The sequence below is a fragment of the Lontra canadensis genome, unplaced genomic scaffold (genome assembly GCF_010015895.1).
Source record: "Lontra canadensis isolate GAN:19392208 unplaced genomic scaffold, GSC_riverotter_1.0 scaffold45, whole genome shotgun sequence".
Lineage (NCBI taxonomy): Eukaryota > Metazoa > Chordata > Mammalia > Carnivora > Mustelidae > Lontra > Lontra canadensis.
In genome coordinates this window covers 586,913-597,080 of record NW_022631039.1, presented here as the reverse complement: position 1 = coordinate 597,080, position 10,168 = coordinate 586,913, and the positions used below count along the sequence as shown (strand labels likewise).

The 10,168-nt window shown below is 60.6% G+C and overlaps 1 protein-coding gene across 1 annotated transcript in view; it reads left to right on the top strand.

Annotated features, from left to right (window-relative positions):
• The first annotated feature begins 338 nt into the window (after nucleotides 1-338).
• ASL (argininosuccinate lyase) overlaps nucleotides 339-10,168 on the top strand; it is a 25,907-nt gene continuing 16,077 nt past the window's right edge. Inside the window, exons 1-16 of the mRNA XM_032872307.1 lie at nucleotides 339-502; nucleotides 4,204-4,398; nucleotides 5,032-5,115; nucleotides 5,334-5,390; nucleotides 5,546-5,643; nucleotides 6,836-6,913; nucleotides 7,008-7,085; nucleotides 7,521-7,573; nucleotides 7,929-7,991; nucleotides 8,200-8,314; nucleotides 8,519-8,603; nucleotides 8,715-8,774; nucleotides 9,041-9,124; nucleotides 9,692-9,772; nucleotides 9,912-10,018; nucleotides 10,127-10,165. Coding sequence (XP_032728198.1) covers nucleotides 491-502; nucleotides 4,204-4,398; nucleotides 5,032-5,115; nucleotides 5,334-5,390; nucleotides 5,546-5,643; nucleotides 6,836-6,913; nucleotides 7,008-7,085; nucleotides 7,521-7,573; nucleotides 7,929-7,991; nucleotides 8,200-8,314; nucleotides 8,519-8,603; nucleotides 8,715-8,774; nucleotides 9,041-9,124; nucleotides 9,692-9,772; nucleotides 9,912-10,018; nucleotides 10,127-10,165 — 1,289 coding nt within the window. The 5' untranslated portion in view covers nucleotides 339-490. The remainder of the gene's footprint in view (nucleotides 503-4,203; nucleotides 4,399-5,031; nucleotides 5,116-5,333; nucleotides 5,391-5,545; nucleotides 5,644-6,835; nucleotides 6,914-7,007; nucleotides 7,086-7,520; nucleotides 7,574-7,928; nucleotides 7,992-8,199; nucleotides 8,315-8,518; nucleotides 8,604-8,714; nucleotides 8,775-9,040; nucleotides 9,125-9,691; nucleotides 9,773-9,911; nucleotides 10,019-10,126; nucleotides 10,166-10,168) is intronic.

The window sequence follows — 10,168 nt, the reverse complement described above, 5'->3', positions numbered from 1 at the left end:
CTCACCGCCCCCACTCCCGTCCTGGGTCCCCAGACCCGAAGCCCCGCCTCCGAGCGGCTCCGCCCACAGCCGGGGTTGGAGGGCGGAGGCAACGCCCCCCAGCAGGCCGCCTGGGATTGGAGAGACCGCCGCCAGGGGGCGGGCCCTGGGCGGGGCAGCTGTGACGCGCTCGCGGCCAGAAAAGCCCCGCCAGGCTGCGGGCGGGGGACTGACGGCGCTGCCGGGAGCGGTGAGTGTCCGACGGGCGGGACGGGCGGGACAGGAGGGACGCGCGGCGGGCGGAGCGGAGGACGCCGACGACCGTGGCGCGCGCTGGGCGCTGCCCACGTCCGCCTCCCCGCAGGCCGCGCCGGGTCAAGCCCAGCGCCGGAGCCCGGAGCCCGGAGCCCGCCCCTCCCGAGGGACGCAGGCCGCTGGCCGAGGACATTCAGTCCCGGCTTGTCTTCCAGACCCGCACCGCCGAGGCCCCTGGAGACCAGGACCCGCCGGCATGGCTTCGGAGGTGAGTGGACCAAGGGGACGCCGGACGGGGGGGAGGGGCGCTCTGGGAGCCGCCGGGGCCCTGACCTGCGCGCGGGATCCCGCGTGCTGCACCCGCCGCCGGCCACCCTCCCGGTCTTCGCCGGCTGCGGGCGACGGAACCTCCCGGTGCACCTGCAGGAGCCTGGGAGGCCTGTGCTTGGACTTCCCGGCGCGCATCACCGTCTGCTCTCTGCCCCGTCCACGCCCCAGGAGACTTGTGGCGCTCCCAACCCGCGAGGCGAGGAGGGTGGCCCTGACCGACCCGACCGGACAGTGCTCCCAGCCAGGGCGCAGGAAAGGAGCCCCCTCATTCAGCTCCCTCACCTCCCGATGCCCTTCCTGTCGGTCCCCACCCTGTGCCCCTTCTCCCGCTGTAGCAGAGGCCACGTGACTCTGGCTGGTGGACAGAACCAGGAGGTTCAGGGACCATGCCCTGTGGCCCTAGTGGCCCCAGTGCCTGGTGGCTTGCTCTCTCACTGGCCTCTCTTCCTTAGAGCCACAGGGCGCCTGGGTTCTCTTCCTGACCACTTCTGGCAGGAGTCCTAGGCACAGGTTCCTTTTCTGGGGCCTCAGTTGGATTATCTGGCAGATGGGGATAATAATAAATCTCTGCCTCCTTCTGGAAGGTACTGGGTCATGAGGTCATTGCTTTGAACCTTTCAGGTAAAGGGGGCTGTTTGCTTGGTGCCAGTGAATGGAGCCTGTGGCCTGGGAAGCAGGAGGTCGGGGTTCCAGTCCTTTCTGGTCCTCATTAGCTAGCAAAGCACTTCCTCTCTCTGGCCCTCAGCTTGTTCATCTGCATAAACTGGATGAGAATGCCTGTCCTGCTGGTTTCTGGGTCATGATGTCAGGGGCCACAGTAGGGCTTGGACTTTGGAGGCAAACAGAGTCGGTTTCTGAAGCAATCTCTTGATCCCCTGGGGTAACAATGCCCACCTCCCAGGAGGGTATAATAGCATATGTAGAATGCCTAGCCCAAGGCTGAGCTGTTGTATCATACAGTAGGTGCTCAGTAAATGCTGGCTAAGGATACCGACAGTAACAACATGGTATTTCCCTGTGCCTTCTAGATTGGCTGTTGCTCCTTCATCCCAACCCAAACCAGTACTCCTGCACCCTTGCCCCAAAGGTGTCATTCTGGCCCAGATGTGCTCTAGGCTAGAGGAGGGCCCTTTCTGCCTTGTTGGGACTCCCCCTCTCTTCAGAGCCCAGATGGTAGCACCTCATTCTGACATCCATCTGGGATCTTTTTTTAAAAAAAGATTTTATGGGGCACCTGGGTGGCTCAGTGGGTTAAGCCTCTGCCTTCGGCTCAGGTCATGATCTCAGGGTCTTGGGATGGAGCCCCACATCGGGCTCTCTGCTCAGCAGGGACCCTGCTTCCTACCAAGCCCCGCCTGCTTCTCTGCCTACTTGTGCTCTCTCTCTCTCTCAAATAAATAAATAAAATCTTTTTAAAAAATTTTTTAAAAGATTCTATTTATTTATTTGAGAGAGAGAGAGAGAGATTGAGAGTTTGGGCGGGGGGAGAAGAGACAGGGGCAGGGACAGGGACGGAGAATCTCAAGCAGACTCCCCACGGAGCAGGGAGCCTAGCAGCGCAGCTCTATCTCAGGACTTAGAACTGAGCCGAAAGCAACAGTCGGACACACTCAGTGGACTGACCCACCAGGCCCCCTCTTTCTGGGGTCTTTTTTTTTTTTTAAATTAATTAATTTATTTATTTGACAGAGAGAGAGAGATTACAAGTAGACAGAGAGGCAGGCAGAGAGAAGGGAGAAGCAGGCGTTCTGCCGAGCAGAGAGCCTGATGTGGGGCTCCATCCCAGGACCCTGAGATCATGACCTGAGCTGAAGGCAGAGGCCTAACCCACTGAGCCACACAGGCGCCCCTTTCTGGGGTCTTTTTAAGCCTGCCAGTGGGGTGGGAGCTTGGCCCCAATGCAGAGTGGACTGCCTTCAGGAGACCAGCACATCAGGTGACTTCTGCTTGCCCCAGGCCGTCTTGTGGGTTAGTGCTAATTGGTTTGGCTGCAGCCCCGCTTGTTAAGTAGTTGTTATTACTAACAACCCAGGCTGGGAGTCCAGGGCCTGCTGGAGGAGGCAGCGCCAGGTTCCGGGTGGAGGGGCCCGCTGGCTCCCAGTCCTGACTGGCATTGGCCTGCCCTGGTCCTCTGGCCCCAGTGGTCAGGAGAGGGACCCACGTGGTGCTTTGCGGGAGATCAAGGCTTGGCAGGTAAGGGGAGGATCTAGCTCAAAAGGTTGAGGGGGGCGGAGGCTGCTTCTGCGGGGCAGAGTCCTCAGACAGCCAAGGCTGCTGGGCAGCGAGGGGTTAGGTCACAGCCTGGGGCGTGAGTGCAGTGGAGGCCCCCATGGTGCACACAGGAGCCCGGAGAGGCGTTAAGACACGCCCAGCCTCTGGCGGCCCTCGGCCCCTCCCTTACTGAGGATTTACTGAGTGCCAGGCACTGTGCTATGTATGCACTTAGAAATTTTACCTAACTGGATGTCACAACAGCTCAAGCAGATAGGTACTACCATTGTCCTTGTTTATTGGGGGTAACCCTGCAGCTTGGAAAGGTTATGGAATATGCCCACAGTCAGGTGGCTAGGAGGGGTCTGGGACATTGCAGGGTGACAGAGGAGGACATATGTCCCCAGCAGCCATTATAAACTACCCCTCCGCAGGAAAGTCGGCAGTGAAGTAAAATGCCTCCGTTCACCCAGGGCACTCTCCCAATCCTTAGCCTTCTGGGAGCTAGGACGGCTCCCTTGTGTTCGGTACCCCTCCCCCATCTGTCACATGCTGTGGCCTCTGTACTCTTTCAAAACAGAGGTGTCTCTGTCCCACCCCTCTGCCCTTAGCTCCTGGGGGGCATAGGGTCAGCTGGTGACCTTCTAGAAGGCCAAAGATAAGAGATGTGCCAGAGGCACTCTCCAAAGGAGTGGTGGAGGTTGGGATCTTAGGCCCTGCCCCAAGCTGTGGGAGAGAAATGCAGGCCATTTGAGCCTGACGGGGCCCCTCAGGTGCTTCCTCTCCTGTCCCTGCTGCAAAAGTTCAGGATATCAGAGCCAGCAGAGAGGAACATTGGGGGAGGCGTGCGGACTCTGCTTCAGTTAGCTGGGCTGTGGTCTGGGCTCTATCACCCCAACAAGAGCTCTGTGCTTTGGTTTCCCCCTCTCTGCAGCAGGATAGAATTGGTAGCCCCATCAGAGTCTCTGTTGGCGCAGGCCAAGCGGTCGCAGTCACGCCTGGCACGCAGTGAGAATGCGGAGTACGCTAGCGAGGATTGTTGTCATTACCGTCAGAGTGTCAGAGCTGGACTCAGACTCTGCATTCGGAGTGACTTCTCCCCTTGGTCAGTGGCACGAAAGGTCCCAGAAGTTCTGCTCTATTCTCAGGGGTGCCTTGTCCCCTGCCATCATTTCCTTAGAGAAGTGTCACGGGTGGGAGAGAACCCTAACTTCAGTGTCCAGCCACATTCCCACACTGACTCCTCAGGTGACTTCGAGCAAGTTCCTGACCCTCTCTGAGCCTCAGTTTCCTTACCTGTCCAGTAAGAATGGCCCTGCCTGCTGGTTCCCACTGCCGTCAGACTTGCTAGCTCTCCCGCGGGCCCTTTGTGAGAGGCGCTGTTCTCAGGGTGGGAAGGAGATTAACTGTTCCTGCTCTCCTGGCCAGAGTGGGAAGCTATGGGGTGGCCGCTTTGTGGGCGCAGTGGACCCCATCATGGAGAAGTTCAACTCATCCATTACCTACGACCGGCACCTGTGGGAGGTGGACGTGCAGGGCAGCAAGGCCTACAGCCGGGGCCTGGAGAAGGCGGGGCTTCTCACCAAGGCCGAGATGGACCAGATACTTCATGGACTGGACAAGGTATTCTGTACACCCAAAAGCCCCCTCTAGAGCCCCACCCTGTGGTCCCAGGCTTCCATCAAGTCCCAAACAGGTTGTGGAGGATGTGCTCTCCAGGCACATTTTCCCTTGGGATTAAATGTCTGTCAAGGTGCTCTTTATTTATTTATTTTTTTTAATTTTTAAAAGCTTTATTTATTTATCTTCGAGAGAAAGCAGGGCGAGGGGCAGAGGGCGAGGAAGAAAGAGAAACTCCAGCGGACTCCTCACTGAGCGGGGAGCCAACGCAGGGTTCAATCCCACAACCCTGAGATTATGACCTGAGCCGAAATCAAGAGTCAGCTGCTTAATGTACTGAGCCCCCCACAGGTGCCCCTGTCGAGGTGCCCTGTAAACCATATGCTGTGCTGTGTTTCTCTTCATCCCTCAATGCCTCTGTGGCCCGTGGCCCATGGCTCATAGGGGAAGGAGACCTGGGCCCGAGGTGCTCCCCTGGGTGTGGGGGCTACAACACCCCGTGGAGCACTCACGCTTCCTGGGGAGCACCCCGAGGATGCAGCTCTTACGCAGAGATAGTCAATGATCAGAGTCGGGGTGGGACCAGGGCTGTGGATGGCTGACCCCTGACCCCTGGGTTGTTGACATCTGCTGCAGGTGGCTGAGGAGTGGGCTCAGGGCACCTTCAAACTAAACCCCAATGATGAAGATATTCACACAGCCAACGAGCGACGTCTGAAGGTATGACCCCCTGCTGTCCACTTGGCCTCCCCCTTCTACCTCACCCATGGCCCCTTGGAGCATAAGCACCATCCTTCTGTTCCCTGCTGGCTGGACCTCAGAGCAGGTGGCCTCTGCAGAGATGGCAGGGCCCAGGGGTTGGAGGGAAGGTGACAGGGCGGGTAGGAACCAGGCCCTGCCTGGGCTGACCATGACCCCCTGCCTCCCTCCGCCCCCAGGAGCTCATCGGCGAGACTGCGGGGAAGCTGCACACGGGCCGAAGTCGGAATGACCAGGTGCTGCTCCCACACTCCCCATCACCCGACCCCGGGCCTTGTGCATTCCTGATCCTGGGGAGCCCAGGTGGCAGATGTAGGGCTCTGCAGTGGTCCTGGCTCCCCAGTGAAGCAACACATCTGTGTCCCTGAGTGCCACCCTCTCCTCCCCACAGGTAGTCACGGACCTCAGGTTGTGGATGCGACAGAACTGCTCTAAACTGTCCGCCCTCCTCTGGGAGCTCATCAGAACGATGGTGGACCGGGCCGAGGCGTGAGTTTCCCGTGAGCACCCAGGTGGCAGAGAGGGGCACGAGGGCAGCCAGGGTCTCCTCTGCCATGGGACAGGCAGCCTGAATGCTCGATCTACGTGGCAAGTATGAAGGGGGTTGGGGAGCCATGCCCCGGGGCTCGGGGGTGTCCTGGAACTCCTGGACTAATGAGGTAAAGCAGCCAGGAATGGGGGCATTTCTTGCCATGTTTCCTACTCCCATGCCAGCTGAGCTCAGCAGGTAGGGCAAGCTCACCCTCTGAGGCTTCGTAAGTAGGAGACTAAGGCACTAGGCAGATGCCTGAAGCCTGAGGAAAGGGCCTGCCTGTGCCAGGGACAGCCCAGGTCACTCTTCAGCTGCTCCACGCCCCCGTCCCCTCCCAGCATGGCTGGCACAGGACAACCAAAGCTGCCTCCCACTGGCCTCATCCCAAGTTCTGGCTCTTTTGACCTCACGTCTTTGGGGGTGACTTGGCTCCTTCCAGACCTGGCCAATTTGCTGCTGAGAAGTCCCTGTCTGGTGTCAGAGATAGGTGACCCCAGCTCCCTGTGACCTCTTGTTCACAGACCTTACCACGTGGGGGAGAACAAGGGCCTAAGACCCATTGCCCTGGGGAGTGCTGGGAGAAATGGGGAGTGACTGCTAATGACTATAAGTTGCTTCTTTGGGGGGATGAAAACATTCTAAAATCGATGGGGTGACAGGTACACAAAAGTGTACAGTTTAAGTGGGTGAATGATGTCTCAGTAAAGCTGTTTATTAAAACAAACAAACCAAAACCATCACCTGCAGCGCCTTGTCTCTTTGAAAGTGCCCCCTGCTCTTCTGAGGTCCTTGGGCGCATCTCATGGGCTCACAGATGTGACTCCCCCACCAGGTAGTACCCCTCGGTGTCCCCTCCTTTGCTGTCACCTCTCCTTAGAGCTGAGGATGGCATTGCCTCGGGTCCCAGCTCCCATCCTGCTCTGGGGAGGCCCCGGGGCCCTGGCCCTATCCCTGGATCACGCTGCCTCACTTCTGGTCTCTTCCTTTAGGATGTGTTTGTCCCCAGGAGGTCACTTGGTTTCTTGCACAGGCAGGTCCTTGCAAGGCTGCCCTCACTCTTCCCTGTTGGGGCCTTCGGGGTATGGGCGACACAGGCCGACCTTGCGGCAGCTGCAGAGTGCCTCAGACCCTGCGGCTCTTCCCCCACAGGGAACGCGACGTCCTCTTCCCGGGGTACACACACCTGCAAAGGGCTCAGCCCATCCGCTGGAGCCACTGGATCCTGAGGTGAGGCGGGCCGTCGTGCAGGGGTGCTGTGGAGGGGCTGTGACAGAGGGGAGGGCCCCGGAGGCCCTGACCTCTGCCCTCTGGCTTCCTACAGCCATGCCGTGGCGCTGACCAGAGACTCGGAGAGGCTGTTGGAGGTCCAGAAGCGGGTCAATGTCCTGCCCCTGGGGAGGTGAGTCAGCCCCCAGTGTCCCGAGGGCCTCGTGGCGGGGCGGGAGTCGGGGGCTGTCCCACATAGTTAGCCGGTCCTTGGGGATCAATGGAAGAGGAGGCACTAGGAAGGACAGAGGAGGCCAGCCAGCCAGGTGACGGGCCTCTCTGTCAGGGGTTCTTCCGCGCAGACCCGAGGCGGTCTTGGAGATGGGGCTGACTGGGCTAGCAAGGATGCCAGAGCAGGGCCAGAGCTCTACAGAGAGAGCCGTCCGGTTGCCCTCAGCCTGCCGTTTCGGCTCCGTAGGGACAAGCCTTCCATCAGCCATGCTGCCTGGGTGGCCGCCCTGACCATCGGGGCTTGGCTCTGGGTGTGTGTGCGCGTGTGTGCGTGTGTGTGCAAGTGCGTGTGCGCGTGCCAGGAGCCCTGCTCACCTAGGATCCCCTGTTCCTGCAGCGGGGCCATTGCGGGCAACCCTCTGGGTGTGGACCGGGAGCTGCTCCGAGCAGGTGAGGTGCCCTGCCCCTCACCCTGGCGATCCCCCACAGCACCTCCCAGGTGCCACAGACACACACTTGGAGGGGGCAGGGGGCTGGTTGAAACCCTCATTTATTACCTACGGACAGTGAGGCTAGAGCAGCAAGAGAAGGCTTGTAGCAGCAGTGCATGGCGCTGGGGACACTCAGGGCTCCTGCTTCGTGCCTGGGACCTGTACAGGAGGCCCTCCCCCATTCCTGCTGCTCCCTACTCTCCTCCCTAAAAGGGCCTCAAGGAGGAGGTGGCTGGGCAACCTGATTAGGGGTAGAGGAAGGCCCTCCTTGCCCTCCAGCCCAGCCCTGTTGCCTCCCCCACGTCCTTCTCCAGAACTGAACTTTGGGGCCATCACTCTCAACAGCATGGATGCCACCAGTGAGCGAGACTTCGTGGGTGAGTCCTCGGAGCCAGTCCGCTTGTCCTCTAGGGCCACTCCCCTGCACTGTGCCCTAATTTAGCTCTATCTGGCTCTAATCTAGCCCTGGCTCCCCTCCTGCCTCCTCCCACCCCAAGTCTGGTCCCCCTGGGGCTTCTCCAGAATGAGTGGGGAGCAGGAGAAGCCTGGGGACCAGAAGGCCTGCTCTCCCTTTCCCCCTGCAAGCTGAGTTCCTGTTCTGGGCTTCGCTGTGCATGACCCACCTCAGCAGGATGGCCGAGGATCTCATCCTCTATGGCACCAAGGAATTCAGCTTTGTGCAGCTCTCAGATGCCTACAGGTAAGGCTGGGCCCTGCCCTACCCGGCTCTGTACCCACCAGCATGGCTTCCTTCCTCCCCATACCCTCCCTGCCCCTGACACCCTCCCCCCATCCCTGGCCCGGGGCAGACCGGAACTGCATGCCGCTAGACCTCACCCGACCCAGCCAGCAGACCAGCCAAGGGGCAGGGGAGCCCTTTCAGCCCTAGCATCTCTGTCCCCAGCACCGGAAGCAGCCTGATGCCCCAGAAGAAAAACCCAGACAGCCTGGAGCTAATCCGGAGCAAGGCGGGGCGAGTGTTTGGGCGGGTGAGCGGGGCAGGGAGTGGGGGCAAGGCTCTGGGCTGACCCGGAGGGTCCCGAGGGAACTTGCAGGATGGGCTCTGAGGTCCAGCCTCCTCATTCTCACTCTTTTCTCAGTGTTCTGGGCTCCTGATGACGCTCAAGGGACTCCCAAGCACCTACAACAAGGACTTACAGGTGCGAGGCTGGGGCTATGGGTGAGGGCCCCACCTGCACGTACACCTTATCCCATTTCTCGGGGCCCTGGACATCGAGGCAGGGGCCCCACAGAATTGCGGCCTCCCTTCCCATGCACTCAGCCCTTGATTGTCCTTGAGAACGCTCTCCTCTCTGTCGATGTGGGTTGAACAAGGTGCTGAGCATTCCTCGCGGAGGGCAGTGGGATGCCTCATTGGGGGGGGGCAGGGCTGCTGGGCTCTCACCTCCTGCCACGCGGCCCCCAGGAGGACAAGGAAGCCGTATTTGAAGTGTCAGACACGATGAGTGCTGTCCTGCAGGTGGCCACGGGCGTCATCTCCACACTGCAGGCAAGACCCCGTCCTCTCCCCCAGGCCCCTACATGCCAGGAGGTGGTCTTGAGGGGAGGGGAGGGTGGGTGCATCCAGAAGATCTGGGGCAGGGGGAGGAGGGTGGGTGTTTGCTCCTATCCCTAGGAACAGCAGAGAGACAAAAGCCACAGTAGAATGGAAGCAGGTTAGACGCTACGGGTCCCATCAACTGGCCTGACCAGATCTCCTTTTGGGTCACTTATGACGGGAGATTTCAGTATGCACAGCTGAGACCGCACAGTGAAGCCCTGTGGACTAGCGCCCAACTTCAACAACGAGCAACTGGTGGCATTTTTCGCTTTGGCTGTCTTTACCCACCACCCACCCCGCCCCCGCGGTTCTGATGCAGCCAAAGATGGGGACCCTGAGATAAAGTGCCGGCAGCCCCCATAGCACCCCTAAACGTTATCGGGGATGATGGCAAACGGCGGAGAGGGCGGACCAGGCTGGGTCAGAGTAGATCTGCCTGGGGCTAATGGTGGGAGGCTGGCGGCTTCACCACCCAGGGTCCCCAGGATTCACCGCTCCCCTCCCGGGGTCCCCCAGATTCACCGGGACAACATGGCACGGGCTCTTAGTCCTGACATGCTGGCCACTGACCTCGCCTACTACCTGGTCCGCAAAGGGGTGAGTGTGGGGTGGCTGGGATGCAGCGGGAGGAGATGGGAACGTCCTGGGCCGAGGGTGGGGGGGCGTGAGGGACGGCGCGGGCAGAACAGGGAGCCGAGGAAGGCTAAGTCGGAGCCCCCCGCGGCGGCCGCCCCAGATGCCGTTCCGCCAGGCGCACGAGGCCTCCGGGAAAGCCGTGTTCATGGCCGAGACCAAGGGGGTCGCCCTCAACCAGCTGTCGCTTAAGGATCTGCAGGCCATCAGGTGCGACCCCTGCCTCCCCGCTGCGGCCCCCTGGGAGGTGCGCCCGGGCCAATGGGGCCCCCAGGGACCCCCGCTGGGCCCTGGCCCACCTGGTCCTCTGTCCCGCAGCCCCCTGTTCTCCGGCGACGTGAGCCGCGTGTGGGACTACGG